The 25,118-nt window shown below is 45.6% G+C and overlaps 5 protein-coding genes across 5 annotated transcripts; 3 read left to right on the forward strand and 2 right to left on the reverse strand.

Annotated features, from left to right (window-relative positions):
* The first annotated feature begins 3,587 nt into the window (after positions 1–3,587).
* Positions 3,588–8,868, forward strand: LOC128707228 (membrane-associated guanylate kinase, WW and PDZ domain-containing protein 2). The gene is made up of 3 exons (XM_053802177.1): positions 3,588–4,093; positions 4,969–7,675; positions 8,266–8,868. Exons 1-3 carry the CDS (start codon positions 3,588–3,590, stop codon positions 8,866–8,868), a joined length of 3,816 nt encoding a protein of 1,271 aa, XP_053658152.1.
* Positions 8,869–12,189: 3,321 nt separating this feature from the next.
* LOC128709626 (protein mago nashi) lies at positions 12,190–12,702 on the forward strand. The gene is made up of 2 exons (XM_053804630.1): positions 12,190–12,453; positions 12,520–12,702. Exons 1-2 carry the CDS (start codon positions 12,190–12,192, stop codon positions 12,700–12,702), a joined length of 447 nt encoding a protein of 148 aa, XP_053660605.1.
* A 204-nt stretch (positions 12,703–12,906) lies between these two features.
* Positions 12,907–14,387, reverse strand: LOC128708619 (WASH complex subunit 1-like). The gene is made up of 2 exons (XM_053803598.1): positions 14,295–14,387; positions 12,907–14,223 (listed from the first exon to the last, which is right to left on the reverse strand). The coding sequence occupies exons 1-2, from the start codon at positions 14,385–14,387 to the stop codon at positions 12,907–12,909; spliced, it is 1,410 nt and encodes a 469-aa protein (XP_053659573.1).
* A 2,895-nt stretch (positions 14,388–17,282) lies between these two features.
* Positions 17,283–20,318, forward strand: LOC128707688 (protein lines). Its single transcript, XM_053802645.1, has one exon. It carries the CDS (start codon positions 17,283–17,285, stop codon positions 20,316–20,318), a length of 3,036 nt encoding a protein of 1,011 aa, XP_053658620.1.
* Positions 20,319–23,444: 3,126 nt separating this feature from the next.
* On the reverse strand, positions 23,445–24,305 carry LOC128719512 (zinc metalloproteinase nas-15-like). The gene is made up of 2 exons (XM_053813139.1): positions 24,050–24,305; positions 23,445–23,971 (listed from the first exon to the last, which is right to left on the reverse strand). Exons 1-2 carry the CDS (start codon positions 24,303–24,305, stop codon positions 23,445–23,447), a joined length of 783 nt encoding a protein of 260 aa, XP_053669114.1.
* Positions 24,306–25,118: the final 813 nt, after the last annotated feature.

Consider the following 25,118-nt stretch of genomic DNA (forward strand, 5'->3'; position numbering starts at 1 on the left):
CTAGTTTTTTTTTTATTATTAAAGAACAACTCCCCACCCAAAGAAGCGTAGAGAGCGGTGGGAAACGTACGATTACCAGAAGCAACCGACGAAGCGACTTTCATTAATGTGTGGTGTACATAATTATGTATCCGTTGCAAAGCATGCAGTCGCGGTTGCTGAGTTGGTGTTCGGGTGTGTATGGGTGCTGCTACGATGAGAAAAACACCCAGCACACCCGCTGTCTGTGTGTGTGTGCGTGTGTACACAAGGGAGAAGGGGAGCAAAGAAAACAAAAGTTTACGGTTTAGTAGCCTTTGCCTTTCTGTCCCATGGAACATCATTAACCTGTTTGCACGGCGTGCATAGGCAATGCTGCTTGTTGCGAGATCCATCGTAGTAGCAGGTGTGTTGCGACGAGGGAGAGAACATGAGAAACGCCACCATCATCAACATCATCAAGCATGAGAAGTAGCATACGGAATCGAGCGAAAAGGGGCAATGGGAGATAAATGATAGAAGTGTAATGACATGTTTATTATGCAACTTTCGCCACTTCGCTCATTCTACCGCGTTTCGCTTGCTTGCCATCGCGCTCGCACCAGTAGCAGCAGGAGCATCGGGAACGATCTGCTCTACTCCGGGACAGTAGGCAGGACCGGTGATGATTCGCGCGGACAAAATTTTCTTTAGCTGGTTGATTTTTCGCCAAAGATAGCTCTCTTGGCCATCCCTCCTACCCTATCTTTTGCTCAGGAAAATATGTGACCATTGAAGAATGAATGAAAAGAAAGTTAAAGAGCACCGTGTAGAGCCGACCCTTATCGTGTGTGTGTGTATTTTTTTCTTTCTTTCTTTTCCCCCTCGCTTGTGTTTTCCCGTTGAAATGACCCTACCAATTCGGTTGGTGGACGATATGTGTTCGGTGACCGATTTTTATGCTCAAAAACCGGGCTGACATAAAGGGACCAACAGGTGAATGATGATGGGCAGTGGAGAGTGTGTGTGTGCGAGTGAGAGGGAGAAGAGCGTTCCAATTTAAATGCTACACCGTTCATTTCACTCCATTTTGTAACGTTCGGCGGCGCGGATATTTAAAGAACCGGTCACGAAAACAAATTTGATAATATTTTAAACAGTGCTAGTAACAATTGTTGAAATTTATTATTGAAACAAAAAAAATTGTTCGCTTCTTCATCGGCACAACAACCTCAAGTGGTCTAATCCTGGCATTTCTTTTCCTGTCATTTTCGTGTCGGAAAGTCAGTCCTGTGTACGCAGCATTGGTCCGGATGGGATTTTGGACCGGTCCTGAACACCGGCGCCGCTACCAATGCACTACCAGGCCAGCAATACACTACGCTACATTTTGTTTAATTCAATAGTTTAATATTTTTGTAGCACGATTTATCGATTAATGTAGTTTTTTTTTAACTTTGAAGGCGTGCAATGATTACACAGGCATTATGCACGATTGCTTGGAAATATAACCTGTCGAACTATATTTTGGTTTACTGATAAATATCTCTTCCTTTCGAGAGTTCTGAAAGGATCTTTTTAACATCGTGGCATTGCCTAAATATTGCTCGATAAATCCTGGTTAGGTTTTACTACGAGAATCTTTACCGAAGCATCAAAGAAGCAATTCCCTGAAGTTGTAGCTGAAAGTACCCAGCGATGTGATCTTACTCTTCGAGGAACAATCTCAGAAGCTGACTACCGATGAGGTACAAAATCTATATTCAATGGTAGAAGAGCTTGTATCCCTGTGAGAAATCATGGGTCTGGAGATGGACGAGTGAGTTGTGGTCGAACTTTTCAATGAATAGTGTCAGGAGCTGACAGCCGAGTAGTAACAAGATCTATATCTACACAGAAGGATCATATCAGCTTTGAAGATGGGTCAGAGATGAAGAAGGTTATTTCTACAAGTTATACAGACTATAAGGGGATCTTATGAATATAATCTCCATTCTCTTGTTCTTTGAAATAATTTTTTTATGATAAATTATTTGTTGTTTATAGATACTCTACTTTTGAATTCATTTTCCTCCATTCAATGAGCTTCAATGGAAAAAATAGTTTGAGATACGCGAGCAATTTGACACACGAGCAAATGTCACAAATTATACTCGTAGCTCGCCACAATGTATTTTAAACAGTCTACTGTAAATATTTTTTCTTTGTTTTTAACAAAGCCACACACACAGGTAAAAGTGAGTTTTTATTGCGTGCGTGTAAAGGTATTTCCGGTGAAGGGTTAGCAGCTTAAAAACAATATCACAAAACATACTCCACCAGTCCAGTGAAAACCGTGTGTGGAACAGTGTGGAATGAACTCCGAACCGTGTATTAGTGACGGGTGGTGACCAAAAACACATAAATTGCGAACCACTGTGGGGGTGAAACCCTTGTGCAGGGTTGTGGTGGAACAAAACAACAACAAAAAAAAAAAACGCGGGTCACATTCCATTCGCGTGTGCCTTTTGCTTTTCCAGTGTTAGCCCACACTCCTGCACGAGCGGGATCTCATCGTCCGTTTGCAAAATCACAGAATGACCAGTGAGCATGTATTAAATTCCGTGCACAGTGCTTCGACGATCGTCTGTAATGTGTGAATCAGAAAGAAGAGAAAGAAGAAAGGAAGAAGAAAAATACATCCAGCCGGTGGTGATTCATAGCTTTTATACAACACCGCGCATTAGTAAAAGGTAGAAACGTGCAACGGCGGTTGATGATGATATACCGCCGCCAGCTTCGATCGTACCAGAGAAAGGAATTTGCTGGTTCATAAGGCAACGTCATCAACCGGTCATACGGCGACTGTTTCGTGTCTGTGTTTACCTAGCACCGCAGCGCGTTGATTCGCAGTTGTGTCCCCACACGTGGATGCACTATGCATCAAGTTTGAAGTTTCTCTCCACTTGTGATTCACGTCACATTTCCAAGTTGGAAAATAGTGCATCTCGCGTGCGTGTGTGTGTGTGTCGTGCTCTCGCTTTTTCTCGTCGTTTAGTGATGGCCGACGCGAGTGACAGGTGTGGTTTTAGTGAACGGGTGACCTCCAGCGAACGATCGGTCGATCATCACCAATCAAGGTGAAGCAGAGGCTTCCATCCGAACATTTGACGGTACAAAAAAGGCCAGTGAGACTTCCCCCAACCCTGGAATGGTTTTGAGTGTGCGTGCGCGTGTGTGAGCTCACTGGTGAAAGTGTATATTTTTGGCCATCGACCGTCACACACCTAAACTGATCGTGTGCCCCGTGTTCCAAATGCCCTTGCGCGGGATGCTTCCTCTGGGTCAGAGTGTTTGATAGGTTACACAAAGAAAAACAAAACCATATTTTACTCTTGTGCAACAGTTTTCATCAAACGGTGTTATTCTTTTCTCTCCGTGATACTCCAGATTCAGTGAAACCTCCCCAGTGTACTAGGCAATTAGCTGTTCTAGGTGTGCTCGTGCATAGAATTATTGTAATCTTCTAAAACACGTGATTGTTTCCCCGTTCGTTGCATTACCCCGGGCGTGAGGGGGTTGTGATTACGCTGGCAAGCTGGACGCATTCCGCATTGTGTGTCCATCCACCCGCACGGAAGTGAAACGTAATGAGTCAATCGGGTCCCATCGGTGGCAACGGCATGGGTGTGAAATCTGACTCCGGCAAGGACGCCCCACAAGGGGGCGTTAGCAATGATAACAATGCACCGGGTGGAACTGGTGTGCCCAGTGCCACCTCCCTCGAAGGGAACAACAATGGTCAATCGTTGGTATTGAACGGTTTGACGGGATCTGCCGGTGGACCACCATCCAATGGTGGCAACAACAACAACAACAACAACAATTTGCCACCACATCCACACCATCATAATCAACACCTTCATCAACAGCAGCAGCAGCAGCATAACCACCATCACCATCATCATCTTCCGATGCCGCAGCAAAGCAACGATGGTAGCGTTTCGATAGCAACGGGTGACAGTGAAACGGGTAGCTTCTACGACCAAAAAACGGACCTTTCTTCACATCACCTGGAGGATGAGGATGAATTGGGTCCGTTGCCACCAAAGTGGGAGAAAGCGTACACGGACAGTGGCGAGGTTTATTTCATTGAGTAAGTTGTATGATTTTAACATTTGTGTGAAGTTACATTTTCTTATCTGTTTTAGGCAAATTATTTATTGTAGAAATAGAACGAAAGCTTCTCTCTCTCTCTCTCCCACTCTCTTCCCCTCTTCCTCTCTCTATTTTTTATGCTTACGAGAAAAAACAGAGAGATCCAAACAAAGGCCGTCTGGTTGCAAATTCATGTCGTGACGCACAAAGAATCTGACTCATTTACTACCCCAAAAAGGAAGCGTCATTGTTTCTGCAGCTTGCAAGAGAAATATCCAAATTGTTGTTATTTACACTAGAACTACCAAGTGTTTTACTGCGTATTTAGTTTTTTATTAGTAGTAGTGGTTTTTATGTTTTTTTTTATTAATGGTTCAATGAAGAGTCATGCGTATGCATCTTTAGTGAAGAGTCTTTCAAATCATAAGTCGACTCACAAATAATTCATGCATTTTTAAAGATTCATGAATCTTTGAGAATTCATGATTCTGTAAAATATAGATTCAGATTCAATCATTCGGTCCAAAGATGCATTCATATTCATGAATCTGAATCAGATTCTACCAACACTAATTTCAAAGAATTAGGGTTCCCCAAAAATGCCCCAAAACTCACCCTCTGTTGAGTTTCTGAGTACATATCTCCCCTTAATAACTGTGGGATTGTTAAACCCCCAAAATTAATGTGATTTAAAGAAACCTTTGCCAGTCAAAATGGCTACTCTGGTAGTTCTAGTGTTTGGAAAAAAATAGAGCATGTTTAGCGCTATATGCAGACAACTTTATTTGTTGTTGATGTCGTCTTTGCCTAATTGACAAACAAAACGTGAGATTTACTATTTTTGTCTTCCTGTGCACTCCGTTCCCGTTACAGTCACAACACCGGAACGTCACACTGGTTGGATCCACGGCTGTCCAAGTTTCAGAAAAAATCTCTCGAAGACTGTCAAGACGACGAATTGCCGTACGGATGGGAAAAGATATGCGATCCACACTATGGCACGTACTACATCGATCACGTCAACCGAAAGACACAGTACGAGAACCCAGTCCTGCAGGCAAAACGTATGCAGGAACGCGGCAGCTCTTCGACGATGCTCACGGTGGATGGGAATGGACCCGGTGCACTTGACGCTGGCGGACAGCTGGGACCGAACGGCAGCGTTGGAGCAACTGGTGGTGTTGGTGGACGTGTGAATCATTTCACCAAGAACCCAGCCACTCTGCGTGGGGAGCGATTAATGACGACGCTGGTAAAATCCATCCGCGGCTTGGGGTTCACGATCGTCGGCGGTGATGACAATGTGGAGGAGTTTCTGCAGATCAAATCGATCGTACCGAACGGGCCGGCTTGGATGGACGGTCAGCTGAAGATGGGCGATGTGCTGGTGTACGTGAACGATATTTGCGTGCTAGGCTTTACGCATCACGAGATGGTGAACATTTTTCAGTCAATATTGCCCGGCGAAGAGGTACACCTGGATATATGTCGGGGCTACCCGCTACCGTTCGATCCTAACGATCCCAACACGGAAGTGGTGACGACGATAGCGGTCGATGGTTTGGTACAGAATGGTGGAGCCGTGATAGCGGACGGTGAGTTGAAGTTTCTGGAAAACGGTGGCTTTATGGTGGATCACTCATCGGCGGGTTCGGATGTGCAGCATAAGAATCCATTGGCAAAACTACAATCGTCCGCGATGCATGGTAATGGGCCAACAATCACGTCCAACGGGGGTGATGTTTACTTCAACGATACTCTGTCGTACCAGCAGCATTACAACAAGGGCAAACCGTACGATCTAATGCCGGAGATACTGCACATTAACATTGTGAAGAGTGATAATGGATTTGGGTTTACCATCACGGACAGTTCGTACGGGCAGCGAGTGAAAAAAATCCTGGATCGACAGTGTTGCAAGAACCTCCAGGAAGGTGACGTGCTGTTGAGCATTAACTCGATCCCTGTGAAGGACATGAGTCACAATGAAGTAGTGCAGGTGCTGAAGGATTGTCCGAAGAACATCGAAACCACACTGAAAGTTCAACGTGGACCTGGTGCTGCCGGTGGTATGCTGGTTGGTCCCGGAGCAGTATCCTCTTCTTCGTTACCCGCAAGCAGCAAACTGACGAACAAGTTGCGGAAGAGTATAGAGATGGCAAAATTCGGTGGTAACGGTGGAATGTTGAAAAAGGACGGTCCGGGAAATTTGTTTCGCAGCAAAACACCGACCGCTGATCTTTACAGCACGCAGACGAAGGAAATTTTACCCACACGGCCAAAAACACCGCTCGTTGATACACGCGCCCGTGCCAAGACGCCCTCGTTGCCTTTGGTCGAGCTGAATGCGGAAGAGATTGAGTTGGACGGTGCTGGTGGTAAGAGTGTGTCCGATTCCAAGTTGGAGCTGAATATGAAATCTAACAGTAGCACACACGATAACGATTCCATAGCGAACGATATTGGTCTGTACCATCACCATCACCATCAGCTACATGGGGACGATCAGTTTCAGCATCATCTCCAGCATCCGGGGCACATGAAGCTCCCGAATCTGGCGGATCGCTTAGGCGAGCTAACGATCGGAAGCTCGAACAACAGTACGAGTGATACGGCCATTTACCACAACCATGGACAGCCGGGAAACCATCAGTATCAGACTGGCGGGTTCCATCAAACCAATGCCATGGGTGGACCGGGAGGTGGTGGTTTGAATGGTCCACCAGGTGGTGGTTACAATCAGCTATACTCACCACCGCTTGTTCCTCCACCGCCGGTACCACCGCTTGGACAAGGGCCATATCACCACGATAACTGCTTCTGCTATGATTGCCAAGACTTCCGTCAACAGCAGCAGCAGCAGCAGCAACAGCATCACATCCAGCAACAGCACCAACATCTCATGAATCGCCAGTTTTCCGCCCAGCAGATACACCAGATGAATCCCTCGCCGCACGGAACGTACAGCCTTCCGCCACAGATGAGTGACAACATCGGCAAGCGGTTGAACGATTATCTGATGGATCGGAAACGATCGATGCAACAGACGGGCAATCCCGGTCCACCGGTCGGTCCGATTCCACAGTATGACAACCTTTACCTTCCTCATCACCATCCCCTGCAGCAACAGGGTGGTCCACCACACCCTCCCATGCATCATCTGCAACAGTCGCCTGGCGGTGGAAACGGGATGTCGCTGTACGACACACAGCAGCAACCACCAATGACCTCCCATTTCTACGGCAACCCGGCACCCGGCAACAGTTGGAAGATGGCGGGTCCCGGCCAGCAACAGCAGCAGCAGCACTCGCCATCGCAACATCCGCATCACAACATTTACGGCGGTCCGGGAATGGGTGGGAATAATGGGTACGGTGCTGTCCATCATGGGCTCGATGAGTACAGCCTGACGGAGGTGACGCTCGAACGGCAAGCGCTTGGGTTTGGCTTCCGCATCGTAGGCGGCACGGAAGAAGGCTCCCAGGTAACGGTGGGCCATATTGTGCCTGGTGGTGCCGCGGACAAGGATACACGAATCGCTACCGGTGACGAGATACTGAACATTAATGGAGTTAATGTGGTAAGTGAGCGTGATGTAGCAGGCGGTGATGTATTGCAGGGTTTGCTAGTTAAATTTGTACCGTTGGAATCATTTCTAGATTGTTTTCACGATGAAGTAAATGATATGAAGAGGTATATGTGGTATCAATGCACTTTTACTGGGTTTATGGTTTTATCTGGCAGAGAAGTATATGATACTTTTATATATAATGCTTATATATAAGGACTGTCAGCCAGACAAATATTTTCAAATTACTCGTAAATAACTGTTATTTTATCGAGTAATTTTAATATTCGCTAAAACGATTATAGAAAAAATTAATTCAATTCGATCGCAAAGTTAAAACCATTTCTGGTTGTTGTTCAAATAGAACTACAATCCAGATAGATCTTGTAGTTCATCGTATTTTATGGATCTTGCTCAAAAGAAAGTTAATTCGGTTCTAAGCTTTATCTAACATTTCTTATATCTACCTCAACACACTCCAATGCAACATGAAAAGAATCCAGAAATGGCTCCAACTATCCAAAACGTCCACCAGAGTAAGAACAATGAAATAGCATTTCGTTGTCATTAATCGATTTGTTTTTTTTTTTGCTTTTTTGTAGGAAAATGCCTCTCATCATCGTGTAGTGCAGTTGATGGGTGAAGCGGGTCTCCGGGGACAGGTGACGATGATTTTACGGAGGCGACAACTCTCGAAACCAATGGTCCCACCGCCTCCACCTTTGCCACCGAATCCTCGCTACCCTTATAATGTTCTTGTGACGCGAAAAGAAAACGAAGGATTCGGGTTCGTCATCATCTCGTCATCGGGCCAATTTTTGGGCTCATCCATCGGTGATCTCATTCCGGGTAGTCCGGCCGAGCGGTGCGGTGAGCTGAAAATAGGCGATCGTATTATTGCGGTAAACTCGATCGACATTACCGGCATGAGCCATAGCGATGTGGTCAACCTGATCAAGGAGTCCGGTTTGCAGGTGAAGCTAACGATCGATAGTCCGCGCGATGGTATCATGCATCCGGCCATCGGATCTCTCATTCAACCGAGCGTCCCAACGTCCGTCCCGAACGGAATCAGTGGAAATATCAATGGAGGCGGTGGCGGTCCAATGCTTAGCTCCAACACGGATCTGTACGTGAGCAGCAACAGCACCGTGAGCGGTAGCAATGGACCAACTATCAACCGCTATCCGGCAATAATTTCCTGATTGAGGATACGGCTGCAGCAGCAGCTGGCCGAGCGGCATCGTACGCTTACCCAGTCGCCGGATCCGATGGATGAGAAGTAATGCACTGCTCGTCCACGACAAACATTAACCAAAGTCATAGACGTCACAGTGTGGTGTTGTGCTACCGATTAAGTATCGATTTATTTGCCCTCAACTCTAATGACGAATGCGAAACCTTAATTAAGTCATTTTTTAACTGACATCCAATTTGTCCCAGAAATGTGTAACGGTTCAAAAACTGGGTGAAATCACAAGACAATTATTTTAACGCAACTACCTACCTGCATCGGTTACCAAGTTGTGTGTCATTGACTAACGTTACTTACACACCGTATGCGTGGCGCACCGGTTTCTTTTACGTAGCTTTCGATAGCATGTGTTATGAAATTTGCCTCACATTACTTGAACCTTCCATCTTGCTACATGTGCTGCGCGCTCCACTCTGTGGGAAATTGTTGCAAAATTATCTCATCGATTCTATTGTTTTGTGCTGTTATAGTTTCGCCCGTTTAGTTTTACAGCACAGTTTTACGGTTGCCTGAAAAATACGTACCAATGCATGCAGCAATGCAATGTGTCATAGTGCCACGATGCGGGATGACAGGTCATGCAAGAGTTTTGCATTCGTGCAAAAGATCATTTGGATCCTGACAATTGGACATTTATGGGGTAATACTAACGATGTTCAATTAGCTAACGTTTTTGAAGAAGTGTAAACATGACATTTTAAAAATTCTCTACAGAAAAATTTAATCCTCGGATTCAACTTGTCAAACAAACACGCAATAGTACCAGACAGATTGATTCTGTATGGAATGTTACATTTTCACCTTGAAAAAATGTACTCCTTGGCATAGAACAAATCGGTGTTTGCTTTGATTTTCTTTTAGCAGTTTCGACACGACTATCGATAAGAGTACTCATCCAATAGAGTTATTTGTCGTGTTTGCCTGGCTGCTTGCAGAGCGCTGCCTGGATTTTGGTACCAGTACTATCGTGTGATATACCACTTGTCACCAATTTATCTCTAGTTTGAGAAAATCTAGCCAATCTAGGTTCAGGAAAGTCTAGACATCCATAGTTTGCCGTTCAAAAATCCCTAATGTAATCTAGATCTCGAAAAAAAAATCCCCAGGCTCCATTTCTAAAGTTAAAGCGTCATTTACAAATAGCGCGAGAAACCCTGTCGTTTAATCCCCACATTTGTCTTCCACTTTTAAATGATTCATATATATAAATACAACTCTTACCGTTTTGTTTCGACAAAACATGACAATTTTATTATTTTTTTTTTGGGTCCTACCTACCAATTTAAGATAAGATTAGCCTTCTCGTGTTATAGCTACAGCGCCTCCCAAAAGGCCTCATGTTTGGAAACTGCTCATTTAACGACTAGGCGTTCAAAACACTCCTCGGAAAAGGAAAAGCCTGGAGGCAACCGATGTACTCTGTTAGAAACGAGAGCGAAAAACAATGCAATCCATCCTGTGAAAAAAATCTTGCCTTACACCACTTTTTTTAAACAAAATAGTGCGATTGTTAACAAAAACCAATGAAACGATTAGACCGTGAGCTCAATATATACACCTGTTCGAAGAAACGTTTGTACAAGAACAAAAACACAACACAAAAGTGTGCATTTTGCTGCAAATTTTGTATGTACACGCTAGGAACGTACTTAGGCGAAACGTTTTATAGGAAACAATTTACTGCGATGTGCGATGATAGTTGTTTGATACCGGTTGCATTTATGCGTGATTATGATCTAGCTGTTCGGATGCGTACGTATTTATATGCAGACGGTTGCATGCAAAAAAATATATATTAAACTTGTCCATATCTACTTGCTAATAATGTACTTGATAAAGCTCATATCGAAGAATCGATCGATTCAAAGTGAAAACAAGAAAAAAACAGTATATTTAAACAGGTATAGCCAATGCGAAACGTGCAGCCAGATTCTAGAAGCGATAAGCGTATGTGTACCTTGTGTGTCTCAAAGAAAACTTAATTAGACGGATATAGTTGTTGTATTAGGTTGTAAAAGTTGTACATAGAAGCGTTATAAGTATTTTACTCAACGACCTTTCGCATGTCTAAAACATTACCTTACTAAGCACCTCAGCCACATTTTGTTATGCAGAGAGAACAAAGGCTTCCCGGTATAGTTGGTCTGTTTGAGGCCAACCATTTTTTTGTTAAATTACAATTTATTTACTAACTGTTTGTAATTTGCTCAGCCTTACCACTCCCGCCAGTTCGATGTATATAGTGAAGTAGATGCAACAAAATTGCAACCCGAAATATCACGAACTAGAACTGAAAACGTGAAACCATAAGCGGATGTCAAAATCAAATCAAGTGCCTCCCAATTTTTATTGTACGTTAGAAAGAGAGAGAAAGAGCGAGAGAGAGAAAACAAAGGGAACGTTGCGTTCCCGTACCCAACTAGTTCTAGTTGCATTTTATATTTGTTTATGTTATGTAGTAGCATAGAAGAATTATCCCTGTAGTGCTAGTGATAGTAAACCCTCAATATTTGGTAATTAACCACTCCTTTTAGCGATAGCAGATAATAAGAACGACTACAGCAAAGTTAACAGAAAAGCATTAAGCGAAAGAGCTGTTTATACCTGTTTTTGCTAATAACGGAAGCAATGTTGTTTGTGTAAACAATTTACAACGTACTATTTCGCGTTAAGTTATTTGTTAAGAAGATACGGTATTCGAGTAACTGTGCACATAACACACGACGCCAGTTATTACATCTTAAACACGAACTTAACAATTACCGGGTACGAATGGCAGCATATTATTGGACGCAGTTTTCTTATCCAACGCGAAACAATCAGGCGAGTTATCGTTGGTGTAGAGCTATTTAATTAGAGATTTTAAGTAGAAAGCAATATGTATGTAAACCTCTGATACATGCTACACGAAGAAGCTCATTAAACAAACAATAAATAAAGCAAGTAGTTGAATCTGACACCAAATAATGCTAACATGTATCTTCGAAGATCGAAATGTGGCACAATGTAATCCCTGTATGGTTGTAAGAACGCTTTACACACTTATTCTTTGTTATTACCTTATTAACGGCTTATTTATAGTGTTCCGGTACTCTGTCAGCTGGGTACGGTATTACTTTGATAACCGCCATTTTAACGCAACGTGTAAACTTGCCTTTAGCTGTCAAATCATTGCAAATGACATAACCTCCCAAGCTCGATATAAACCGAAGAGGAAAGCAAAAAAAGCGAAAAGGCATTTGCCGCGAGGAAAAGAAAGCCCGGACCGAAAATGTCCAGCACGGAAGATTTCTATTTGCGTTACTACGTTGGCCACAAGGGCAAGTTTGGGCATGAGTTTCTGGAGTTTGAGTTCCGGCCGGATGGTAAGCTGCGGTATGCAAACAACTCCAACTACAAGAACGACACCATGATCCGGAAGGAAGCGTACGTGCATCAGGCGGTAATGGAGGAACTAAAGCGCATCATACTGGATTCGGAAATTATGGCCGAAGATGATTCCCTGTGGCCACCGCCGGATCGAGTAGGACGACAGGTAACGATGATTTGAGTTGGAATTGGTTTTGGTCATTAACTGGCTGTGTGTTTTCGGCTTTTGCAGGAGTTAGAAATAGTGATAGGCGATGAGCACATCTCTTTCACCACATCCAAAACGGGTTCGCTGGTGGACGTAAACCAGTCCAAAGATCCGGAAGGACTTCGCGGGTTCTACTACCTCGTGCAGGATCTAAAGTGTCTTGTGTTCTCATTGATTGGACTGCACTTCAAAATCAAACCCATCTAACCCCCGGTGCGAGAGATGCAACAGGAGATGCCTCACGGGTTTCCTCCACAACACAAACCACATACATTATGGTGGAACAACATGGAGTTTTGTTTTCACTTTATTTACTAAAACAAACAAAGATTCTCTATCGCATTTGGTAATGTGAAACATTCTTTGTAACAATGTAGAGTAATAATAATAAACGCAAAGGACACTTTTCGCTTACTCCCAGTCTTCTTCGTTGCTCTCGCTGGCCGATGCGTCCGCGGCGAGTTTCGGCGCCGGTGGTGGAATCAACGCGGACAGGCGATCTATCACGTTGCCCGGTTCCTGAGCTTCGCGTGTGCCCGATATACCCTTCCGGCGCATCTGCAGCTTGTTGTGCAGATCATCGATCAGGCTTTTCGGTTCCGATGTTTCGCTGCGACCGGCGATGTTGTTTTCACGCCGGCCGGAGGATTCGCTATGCCGCAGGTTTGCTTTCTCCGCACCACCGGCACGTCGGATTGCTTCCATCAGGTTGAAATGAGCGTCACCGCCCGACGATGGAGGTGCTTCTTTTTGTTTCGTTGACGGTAGTTTCGTTTCCGGTTCGATATTGAGGGCTGGTTCCGTAACCGCTATTACTGGGGGTGGTGGTGGTGGAGGGGGAGGTGGTGGCGGTGGTGGAGGAGGAGCCATGGATATGGCTGGTGGCGGTGGCACGGGTTCCGATGAACTACGCGGTGCTGATGACGGCAACGGTACAGATGAGCTATCGGTTATCTTGTCTTTGGAATGATCCGCCACATCGATGGCACTCGTGAGATCCTCGAGGGAGGGTAACTGCTCGATAATTCCGGCCAACTGGAGCGATGGTGCGATCAGTGTGCTGTTACCAACGTAGTTAATATTGCTCACAATACCCGGCAGATCTGGCAAATCGATCGGTACATCCAGCTTCGGTGCATCGCTCAGCGAAGGCGTGTAGAAAATGTCCTGGCTTTTCTTCTTCATTCGTTGGCGAATAATGGGCGACGATGAGGAAAGTACTCTTTCTTCGCGTATCGCACCACCATGCGATGAATTTTTCCGTACCGATCTCTTCCAATCTTGTCCCTTGTAGTCCTGCACATACGTGGGTTCGCTAAACAGCAGCAAGGTGTCTAAAAATGGTCCCAATTCTCGTCCGCACAAATTACCAGCACGGTTAGCCGAAGAATCGAACGGAAAAATGCGTTCACTTTCCCGTGCCGATTTAACGTGATAGAATTGTATCTTTTCCTGCAACGAATGCGAGGGCTGGTAGGGTTTATCCTTCAGGGCGGTCGGAGTGCACCAAAAAGAGATTCTATTGCTGGTGGAGAAAGTCGGCTCGATGACCGATTCCATATCACTTGCCGGGTATCGGCTGGGTGAGTAAATGATGATCGCTTGTTTGGTTTCGTGCAGCCTACGCACATCTGCGTTCACCTTTTCTACGCGCACATCCAGCGCTTTCAGGCGAGTCTTGTTTTGTGTGATCCGTGCATTAATCTTTGCAAAAACATCTTCCACCACCTGAAAAGGGAGAATAACAAGGTAAATGAACTGCGTAACCAATGCAATGCAATCGACGGGCTTGAGTATACATGGTTGAGCAATTCGAAGGCGTTAATTGCATCGAGGATCATTTCTTCATGGCGAATGTCGTGCTTCACCACCGGTACACTGTACGTATGCATTTTTGTTTCACGATTTTCCAGACATTCGATGAATTTCTATCTAGCGTATGAATCACAAACGGAGTGTTTTTTTTTTTGTTTTTGCCTTGTATTATCGCTCTGCAAAGTTTGACACATGGCACAGGCTGTGTCAAAAGTTTCCGATGAAATTAATCGATTAACGTGCGTTCCTCGAATGTCAAACGTTTGCTCGACGTGAGCACGAGCGAGAAGAGCAGCTCGAATGCGTGAGTAGAGCAGTTTTGACACCAAACAGCCGCCATCTTAGAAAAAAATCGTGCGTGTGTTCCTCTGTTTCTACGGCAGCTACGTTCGATTTTTGTGCGCAATTTGGTCGCATTTTACGGTGTTTTGCGGTGACAAATGTACCAGCGATAGCATTATGAAGTGTAGCAGGAAGTGGACATTGTTGCCGGAGGTGTCGCAGTAGCCGAACGGAGGTATGGTGATAGTTTTCCGTACAGAAGAACCGTACACGAGCTATTCGAAGCAACAAGTGGGAAGTATTGCAGTGAAGAATATCCTGGCCGATAGAACCCGTGCCCGGAATTGTGTGTTGTTCGGGCTGCGCGTGGTGAAAACATAATCTTCAGCTGGCGTTGAACGCAAAACGGTGCGAAAGTCTTGCGCGGCAAGCCGTGTACGTCGTGTTCCATGCAAAAAAAGGGAAATATTTTGAAAGTGCTACTGTTTTTTGACACTTACACATTCACTCACACACAGCGAGGTGCGCGTTGCTGTTGGCGTTGGTGTGCGTGCATGTGGTAGAGTAGTGTGTGTGCGTGCATGGATAAAGAGTGAAGAGAAGAAGCAGCAGGTTTGGTGCGACGCGTTCAAGATCGGTGTGCGAAGCAAACCGACCGATCGTAAAACGGAAATTAGCGAAAGAGAGAGGGAGAGAGAGCGAGAGCAAAAACGGTTGCGCTGGCGTGTGTTTGCGAGTGTGTTGGTGATTGTCGCATAGCTGATCGCATAGTTTAGCAACGTTATGAAGGCAAGCCGAAAGGCAGCGCCGCTTGCTTTCATTCATTCAATCTTTTTCCCCGTGTGCTCACATCGATGCTTATGGAATGGAATACATTATGATGGTAGGTATGGCAATCCCTTTCGGGAGATTGTTAAATTTAGCTTTACTTAGTGTCCCATAGTTGTAGGTTGTAATAAAATTCGAAATATCGAACCATGGTTCCATCCTACGGGAACGCAATATCGAAACCTATAGTTCACCAGGCATAACTCATGGAATGGAATTTAGATCAACCTGTCAGCCACGAGCGCGTCCACTGCCTACTTTGTATGGTTAAATTTTTCGATCATCCGGATCCCTCGCACTGGAGACGGAAGATTGATCTTTTTCTTGATCGGTATCGGCTTTCCCAAATGCACACACGGATCGTTCTAAGGAATTTTGATGACTTCCGGGCATATTGGCCCGGATCCAGACGCGCGTGTGTTTGCGCACGCGTCTGTATGCGCGTTAAACCTGTGTACGTGTATGGAAAGGCGGAAAAGCGGAGCAGAGTAGGAAACGGAGAGAAGCGGACGGACGAATTAAGAGACGAACTGGAACTGGGCTGGTGGACGCGGAAGATGGGATATGGTCGTGCGTATGCATTCACGCAACACAACACCAAATGAAGGCATTCCTCTGATCTTTCCGAGATCGCCGTGTGGCCGTACTAAATTCTCCCGATTTTCTTTCCCGAGAGCTCACCTTCCCCCTGAGAGTTTCGAGAGGAACCGTTGCCCCGTGCAATCGAACCTGGTGGCTTACTGTGCGGGCGCGCGCATAACCTTTTTTTCCTTTATTCTCTCCCATTCCATTGGGAAAGCGCTGTTAAATCGCGGAACCTTCTATGACGGGTCCCGGTATTCGTCTGTCTCTTTTTGTGTTTCGCGTAATACATTCATTCCTGTGTGGTGAATGCGCGACGAAGATGGTGCCGGATCCTTCTAAAGGGTGGGGAAGAGATGCTTCCATTCATATGCGCGGAACGTGTGCCGTCGGCAGGGGGGTAGTGTGGGGTGTGTGGTGTGGAGGTTTTTTTTTTATGGCCAACCACGCTTCTCGTCATACACACAAACGCGCATTTTTGTTTCTGTCTTGTATCTTCAGCCTTTCTTCAGCTCACTTGATTCGACCTTGGGGCTATAATTCTGCTTTTCTGTCCCGCGAACGCTACCGCGAAAGGATTTTCGTTCGTGGGGGTTACGTGGAGAAATAATGGTTGCCCGAATGTGGATCATCTTGCGATGTGGAGTATTGTAAATGCTTGCATAAATCTTTAATACTTTTCCATTGATGGTGGTTATTTTAATATAACTCCTCAGATGTCGAATAACCATTGATTATATATAGTGCTGTTATATGAGTATAGAAACTTCATTTTATTTCCAACGAATTAATTTCTAATGTAGTTTTCTAATTTTCTAATATCGTTGAGCATTCGACAACATCCTGTAGCTTATATTCCATGAATGTGATTATTCTGTTCAAATTGCACAGGTTGTATTAAATAGCAGAATCAGATTGTTTTATATTACAACAACTTGACAGCCAGTATATTCTGGCAAATGACCACTTTGAATGAGAAATGTACAACTTTGATCTTCGAAAATAGCAGCGAAGACAAATCTCTTTGAATCGCTATGGTCGGTTTATTAATTCAACTTTAATTTCCATTTCGTTTTAGGCCTTTCGACATGCATACGCTCGCCCTAAACGCTGCACATGCCGCCAGTTGGCACAAAGTCCAACGAGATCGAAGAACGCTTACGCGTAAGCTCACACGGTGAAGGACGCGCTAAATCAAAGGAAATTATCGATTTTCGATAATAAGCGCGACGTAACAAAACAAGAAACATCTCCAAACGAATGTAGCTGCTTTTCCGCGGATGGTGCTACAGAACGAAAGTAAATCGGTAAAGGGTCTGGTACCCGGGCACGACAGTGGTAATGGTGACAGTATTGATACTGACAGCACTATGGACAGCAACCTAAATGGCCCCTCTGACACGGGCCACCATTCATCATCCGGTTCGAATTCATCGACGGGTGGCGGGAGTGCTGGTGGAGGTACAGGAGCAGGCATCGGAAGTATAGCCACATCGAATGGTGGCACAGTAGAACGAATGTCACATGAGCAACCGGTGATCAAGCGGCAGCGGATAGAGCACGATCGTGGCCGCAGTACAGATGGGGGAGCAGGAGGCATCGTAAGCGCGGGAGCAGTTAACACTCTTCAACATGGTCAAAGTAGCTTGGGGAATAGTCCCGAAACGAGAGCTAATGGAATGCCGACGACCAGTACAACACCAGCGAGTTCCAGCGGAAATTCTTCCAACGCATCGTCGGCCTGCTCATCCTCTACGTCGCTTTCATCCTCGCCTTCCTGCTCCTCGACGAAGTTAGTTCCGTCCTCGTTGGACCATTCGTCCGACGATGAACAACAGCAGCATTCCGCAAAGCTGGTAGCACACGCAGAACAATCCACGGAAGATTATCATGCCGTATTTCAGGAAGCGATCGGTCGGCAATGCTTATGTACGATCGATTCCAGCGTACTCCTTCTGTCGTTTAAAGCGCATCGCATCTACACGCACACGGTGGTACAATCGGATGGCATTGGGGACACTGCCCCACCACTGTCCGAATGGCCGTTCGAGCATTTGCTAAAGTTCTTGTCGAATGTACAGCTGCTGTTCGATACGTACTTGAAGCAGAACATCAAGGGCAACATCTGCGCGGGCGTGATGGAACTCTGTAACTATCTCATTCGCAGTGATGATCATCCGCACCTGCAGCATCCGCATCTGCGAATGTACCGGGTCAACAGTCCCACGTTTGCCGGGTTCCCAGCGTTAGACATCGACGAGCTGATCGGGTTGTGCAGCTGCAACAATAAGTACGTCAGTTACTTGGCGGGTCGTATATTATCCTCGTTTCTGATCATCGTCAAGGACGACCCGGATGATGACCGATGGTTGGAGAAGATTGTGGCGAATCTGTTCGACTTTGGACATCTGGATCTGCATGCGGTGCGAAAGATTAACGCGAGCCTCGAAGTGATCAAGCGAATTGTCGAGTGGAAGGACGAAACGGAACATCCGCTAGAGGAGGAAGCGGCAGGTGGTGCTGCTGTTGGTGCTGGTGGAGGAGGCCCGGGTGAATGGCATTCCCCGGGAGGGGGATCGAGTTCGGCTACCGGTGGAGGTGCAGTTGGCGGAGCACCATCGCTTGCGGATAATTACTTCGCAACGCATTACGCATCCCACCAGTACGCGAACGATGAGGGTGCGTCGAGAAACATTTTTCACTCAGCGGGTGGAATGTCAGACGAATCGTCCGCTACCGCATCATCATCGACATCCGGCACGGCGTTATCCTCGGCGACCAAAGCATCGGAACCACCGGCGGCATCTAGTCACGGTACGATCAGTACTACCCACCAACTGCTATCGGGAGGCGAAGGTTCGGGACCTTGTCGGTACATCACACTGACCGATTCGGAAAGCTTCGACACGACACGCATCAAGTTCGAAACGATCAACATCCTCGGCGGCAAATGGTCCGCGCTGGTCAAACACATCAGTTCGCTAATACGAGCGCAAGCGAACAGCTCGAACCCGGCGGTGATGGTTGCGACCGAAACCTGCATCCTAACGTTTCTGAGGCTGTGGGAAAGTATTATCAGCGTGAAGGCGAACCTTTCGGTGGTGGAGACGCAACCATTCCACTCCCAGCTGGATAGCTTCCAGTTGCTGCTGCTCGTCACGAAGAATGCCGTCATCTATCGGCAAATGTTAACACTGTTCAATGAGGCACTTTGTTACGGCAGCACACTGGCACTGCAGGACCTTATCCCGGAGGAAGTTGGCAGCTTGGCACACAACATCGTACGGTCGGTAAAGGACTACCGGATACTGGACAAGATGCCCAAGTCATCGTACAGTAACCATCTCGGATTCCTTGGATATCAGGGTGAAATAGTGCGCTACCAGAACAGGCGACTAGCACGATTGCATGAGTCGGTGAGTGGTGTTGGGAGTGCGTCACACCAACAACCCCCGGTGGTAGCTAGTCCCGAAACGTGTTACGATCGCACATTGCTGCAGAAGATGGCGCTGCTGGTGTTGAAAGCGGTCGCAGTCATTGTGAAGGAGATCCGGTGTGATTCCAGTGATTCGAGCGTAGATAGCAGTGACTTCGATATGCAGGAGATACAGATGATCGAGCGCAGCATCCGGGACGTGGTGAAGAAGCTGGAAACGTTTCTGAAGGCACAGCTGGAGTTTCATCCCGAGAGCCACTTCAGCAAGGTGCTGATACACCTGTTCGACGATCAGGACGACTATCTGGTGGAGGCGATGGTGTGCACGCTGGACGTGACATCGGGCATCTCCTTCCGGAACAATGCGTTCCCGGAGCTGATCGCGATGCTCAACCCAGTGTACACGTTTATCGAGTTCTCCAACCTAGGACCAAACATTACGCACCTGTTTCTCGATCTGCTGATCAGCCCGGAAACGTGCTTTCTGCTGTTTTTGCTCCGCTTTCTGAAGTACATCCGGCAGAACTGGGCAATGTTTACGCAGAGCTGCTACAACTACTACCGCCACAATAGCTACAGCAATGCGGCAACGTTGCTGCAGCACCGGTTACGGGCGGCTACCGGCAGCAATGCGGGGCTAGTGCCGGGAGGGAGCGTTGGGAGCGGTTCGAGTCATGGAGGGGATCATTCTAACGCTGCTGCTGCTGCTGGTGGCACCAACGCAAATGTTATACTGGACAGTGTGATGACCGTGTTGATTAGCTTGCGGTTGCAGATCAGCCGGCTCGTTGCCGATACACTGTTTCCCTACAACATCACACCGATTTTGAGATTAATCGAAAACTGCGAAAGTCTTTACGAGGGCAATGAGTTGAGTTGAAGTGTTAGGCTTTCAAATTGTGTCTCCTGCCAGCAAAGGAAGGAACACACCGCTACACCAGTTCGCATATTGTTGTTAGGATCGGACAAACGAAAGATGTATTGTAAATGTACGCTTTTCTTCCTTCCGTAGAAATTTACGCAACAAAAGTACAATCTTTAACGGCGCATCGAAATGTGCGTGCCTTAAGCGATAAGCGCTCTCTCTCTCTCACACTCACTTCATTGTATGTTTCCAATGTTACTCTCTCAATGGCACTCGGAATGCTTGTGTGTATGGCGGCGGCAGTTTGTGCTGCCCGTTTGCTTTGCACACCCTTTTCCAACACAGGATCGAATCCATTCCATAGTTCGATAGGAACCTATTCTATTAATTAGCCTTTAATTATGGAACTGAATTGTACAATGCTCACAGAACGCTCTGTTTATTAGGTGCGTTAATAGGTAGGAATATTTGCAAACGGTCCCGCAAACGTTCGTTTACGGTAGCGAAACTGTCGGTTTATGTACATAGCATGTAGATAAGCGTTTACTTTTATGTGCAGTCTTCCATGTGCAGCTCCAGTGTATTTTTGTCTTGCTAAAAAAAAAAGGAAACCAACATGCTGCTGCAAAGTATGCAACGTCCAATATTGATTAATATCCCCCGCGATAAGGTGCTGTCGAATGCAAAATCTTGCCGATGACGATGCTGATGTGTCCTGTATTCCCCATTGGCACTCATGCACTGTACTAACCTGATTCGAACGCAAACGCAGAGACGAAAACCCCCTTACCTTTACCTGTAGGCTAGACAATGAAGTTGTGTAAACTTTACGGTAGAAAGTTTTAGTTTAATTTATACGTGCTATATAAGTGCCTCAATAAGTGCCTTTTTTTATTAACGAAACCCAGCTACAGCTCCGCTCTGTTCTGTCCGCGTAACGGGAGGCTATATTAATGTGTCTCGCGTTATTCCCACGTACGTTAATTTAATTTATCGATTCAGAAGTACGTACGCTTTATCGAACTCTCTTTCGCGCTGTACATACGGTTCAATGCAGTGGAAACTTACGCGAGCGAAAGGATGGGAAAGGAGGTGGACATATCGTACCGAACGGGCCCTCCGGCATTAGATCGTAATAAACTATTTAATTGATTTTTAATTCCGTTCACTTGCATTTCTATATTTGTAGGGACAGTTGTAGAAGAGAACGAACGACAAGTGCGTAAAATGGAACCCATGATGACAAACTATAGCGCTGCCATTTAATGGAAGAATAATGGAGAATATAACCTAGCCGTATGCTCTGGTCCAAAATTTCACCCATCTTGGTCGTAGTTCATTCTGGATGCCAACCGGTCTTTCTACATTCAAGGGAAAATTTTCCACTCAAAACATCTCTCGCGACGAACTATAAAGCTGGGACTATAAAGAATTTACTTAGTTCCGGTTCTCACATACGCATCTGACGAATCCTTCTTAGCCGTGTTCGAGAGGAAGATGCTGAGAAGGATTTTTGGCCCCGTATAGCGAATTAGACTCACCAGTGGTTTCGGTGCGCTGATCATATCATAAGAATAACACCGGACGACCAAGCGCGGAAAGTCCTTTTAGGTCATCCACATAGATAGAGGGAGCCGTGGTAGGCTCAAATTGAGATGGAGTGATGTTGATGCGTCTGCCAGAAAGACACGCATAATGGATTGGCTGCGAGCGGTTCAGAGGACTCTTGCAGCAGGCCAGGTCAGGTTGTCAGGTGAGTTCTTAACTTTATTCTTATTCCTCTTTCCTGCATCTACCCTTATTTTCTCAATGTTATCATTGTTTTTTTTTCAAAGAAAACCCCCAATAACCTTCGTGAATTGTGATTTTCAGATCACAGCTTCACAGTAATGTTTCAATAATCTGTCGTATGTGGAATTTCCAGTGAAAAGTGATTGGTAAGAGTAGAAGATAAAGAGAAGGTTTTTATTATTGCATGCATCATAAAGGTTATCAAAAATTGTATGTACAGGTGTACCAATTGTTGGGCGAGTAACGTTCGGGTGTTGCGGAAAAATAAGATTGTGGTCAACGTATGATAGGTGTTGTTCAAAATATTAGGTTGCATGCGTACATCTTTTTGCTATTTGATAATAAATATTTTGTTACGTCAGCTTAGGATAGGCATTGGCAAGGATCGCTTGTGTGAGTCTAGTCCACTGGTCCAATGGTCAGAAATGTTCGTGGGTCTAATCTCATTTGGAGCAGTCTACCGACACAGGAAGTGAATGTTTATATATCAGATATTACCCTAGTAGCTCGTCACGCCTAGAAGAGGTAGTGGCCTCAACAGGGCTGTCACTGTATTTATAACTCAATAACGATGTATTTAGGATAGGCAATGTACGTAGTGGCTTATCTGCAGATAAAACAGTAACGCTGATCCGGTGGAGGCTTGTTAAGGGCTATTTTTACAGGGTGGTAACTTTATTACTTCATCTGTTGCTTTCTATTGTTGTTTGAATATCTGGAGCAGAATTGTAGGAAAATTGTACAGGAAATAATACTTGACCTCTAGTTCATCGGTCACTAAGGAATATCTTTGTGATATAATATTAAGGGACCTCTTAGAGGTACAATCTAACGGATTTTTTATGTTTTAGAATTATTGTGCGTGGTGATGGGAAAGTTGTACCTATACGGCACTTTCCATATGGGAATATGTCCAGCACTAACTTACGCCTCTGCCCAAAGCTAACGAACATTCTTTGTCTTTAAAGTTCCAAAGAAAAGTGCTCAGTAGTAGTCCAGCAATCATGAATGGCTTGTCTGCGGCGGGTTGGTCATGTCATTAAAATGACTAAATAAATTGAGAGTTCGGATCGATTCCAGTTAGAAAGTGATACCACGTAGCGCATATGTTCCATAAAACTGGTTCAATATTTATTTTGCAAGCGGAATCTTATACTAACTTTTACATATAACTATCTAACTTGTTGATCTTTCCCATTGCTCAATGGTAACGACCCAATAAAACATGGGTTCCAAATGTAAATTCGACAAATTGCCACAGTGCCCTAACGCACGCGTTCTGCATGCCTAACTAAACTGTACGGTTTATTCCTTTCGTTTTAGGGATATATCGCAACATCAACCCTATCCTCAGCAGTTATACATGTTCCGGATGCGTTGAATGTCGCCCGGACTCATCGCGTCGCGCTGTCCAATTGCCACATTAGCCACCTTCGGAAGGATCGTCGGCTGTCCGTTGGCACTGAATGCGTGGGTGTTGTAGTGCATAACACTACCATAGTCGTACCCGACTCCATAGTTGATAATGCGATCGGTGCCATACGACTGGAAGTTACCTTCCTGTCCCGGTGTGATGTTTTGCCACAGAATGTCCACATAATTGTCACGCTCGGTGGCGCTCTGCATGTGGTAGAAGCCGAGCGCGTGGATAAGCTCATGGACGATCGTACCGTGCGCAAAGCACCCGGTACCGACGGCACTCGGCTGTAGCCGTAATGCCTGGGCACCGCGGGTACGTCCGACAAACGACGAGCACCCAGTTCCGGCCGAGATTTGTATGAAATCGACAGTAGTGGTAGTGGCCGGAACGAAACGAATGCAGGTGTTCTGCTCGATTGTACGCATCGCACTCTGAATGGCGTTCGTCTGCTCGAAAGCTGAAGAGCGAGAAAATAGCAATAACTCATTAACTCCGATGAGAATACATGTCGTAAGAGGCTACTGTTCACACTTACTAAAGTCCGTTGACACTATTTCGTAAGGCACTGTGCTGTCCGGCCAGATGAACGTAGGCAGGTACATGCCGGTACGTTTCAACAACCCCGCAAGCTGCTCCTCGGAGAGCAATATATCACCCTCGAAGTTATCACCCGACACGTCCGCCGGTTGATCCGGTACGGGTGCATCCCGCAATGTCGCTAGTGGATGCAACGCTGCGAGCGGAAGAACTACACACAACACTGCAAAATGCGCAATCTGTCGCAGGCACATTTTGTTTTCCCGGAGTGCTAACTGGTGTAGCCGAAACAATACTGTACAACATCGGTTGCAGTGCTGGGGTTAAAATATGGTGGCAAATTTCACAGGCCAGTATGGGTCTAATCTTGAACCGATAATCCATTATCTGACGAGTTAAGAAAAAAAAAAAACCCCACGGAGTATAGATTGGCGTTGCGGATATTTGAATTTTTATTGCGATTGACGTAGATTTTCGTCTAATTGACAATGAACTGAAGCACAAAACAATCGCAAAGGGGACTTGTTACCGGTCAGAATGTATAGGGGTTTAGTCAAATTACCCTATTTTCCACATCTAATGTTGATAATAAACATTAATGGCGATTTCTGAATGGGAACGGGTTCGTAGGCCGTAGACGAGTAGTGTTGGTTGGGAATGGAAGGCCTCGAGCCTCCCAGAGGCTTCGGTCGCATTCCCTTTATTGGAGAAATATTGCTAAAACACTCCCAACAGAATCCACTGCGGGACAGAACTTTTCCATAAAGATGGCATGTCAACATGGTTTCAATTGATGTCTCATAGTCGCAAAATCCAAGTGTAAATTGTTATATTGTATCAGAAGTTCTACTTGTTGCATATGGTTTAGCAAATAACTAGCTTCTAGCTAATTTACAAAAGCACAAAACAAAAGTCCAGCACTGTATGTAAGGATGCAGCATATACCAACCCAGTGTTTAGGGCAGGCGGCGCAAACATGCATAAAAAATAGCAAACATTTAGGCGCTACAATAATTATGGCTAATTCGAGATAGCATGATATAACCTCTCGTACCGTTTCCTATGTA

Source organism: Anopheles marshallii, chromosome 2 (genome assembly GCF_943734725.1).
Source record: "Anopheles marshallii chromosome 2, idAnoMarsDA_429_01, whole genome shotgun sequence".
Lineage (NCBI taxonomy): Eukaryota > Metazoa > Arthropoda > Insecta > Diptera > Culicidae > Anopheles > Anopheles marshallii.

Excerpts from the sequence above, each read along its gene's own strand:
- LOC128707228 (XM_053802177.1), top strand. The coding sequence starts at position 3,588 with ATGAGTCAATCGGGTCCCATCGGTGGCAACGGCATGGGTGTGAAATCT. Across the intron at positions 4,094-4,968 it reads GGCGAGGTTTATTTCATTGA|TCACAACACCGGAACGTCAC; the intron begins GTAAGTTGTATG and ends TTCCCGTTACAG. Across the intron at positions 7,676-8,265 it reads ACATTAATGGAGTTAATGTG|GAAAATGCCTCTCATCATCG; the intron begins GTAAGTGAGCGT and ends GCTTTTTTGTAG.
- LOC128709626 (XM_053804630.1), top strand. The coding sequence starts at position 12,190 with ATGTCCAGCACGGAAGATTTCTATTTGCGTTACTACGTTGGCCACAAG. Across the intron at positions 12,454-12,519 it reads CGGATCGAGTAGGACGACAG|GAGTTAGAAATAGTGATAGG; the intron begins GTAACGATGATT and ends CGGCTTTTGCAG.
- LOC128708619 (XM_053803598.1), bottom strand. The coding sequence starts at position 14,387 with ATGCATACGTACAGTGTACCGGTGGTGAAGCACGACATTCGCCATGAA. Across the intron at positions 14,224-14,294 it reads CCTTCGAATTGCTCAACCAT|GTGGTGGAAGATGTTTTTGC; the intron begins GTATACTCAAGC and ends CTCCCTTTTCAG.
- LOC128707688 (XM_053802645.1), top strand. The coding sequence starts at position 17,283 with ATGGTGCTACAGAACGAAAGTAAATCGGTAAAGGGTCTGGTACCCGGG.
- LOC128719512 (XM_053813139.1), bottom strand. The coding sequence starts at position 24,305 with ATGTGCCTGCGACAGATTGCGCATTTTGCAGTGTTGTGTGTAGTTCTT. Across the intron at positions 23,972-24,049 it reads AATAGTGTCAACGGACTTTA|CTTTCGAGCAGACGAACGCC; the intron begins GTAAGTGTGAAC and ends CTCGCTCTTCAG.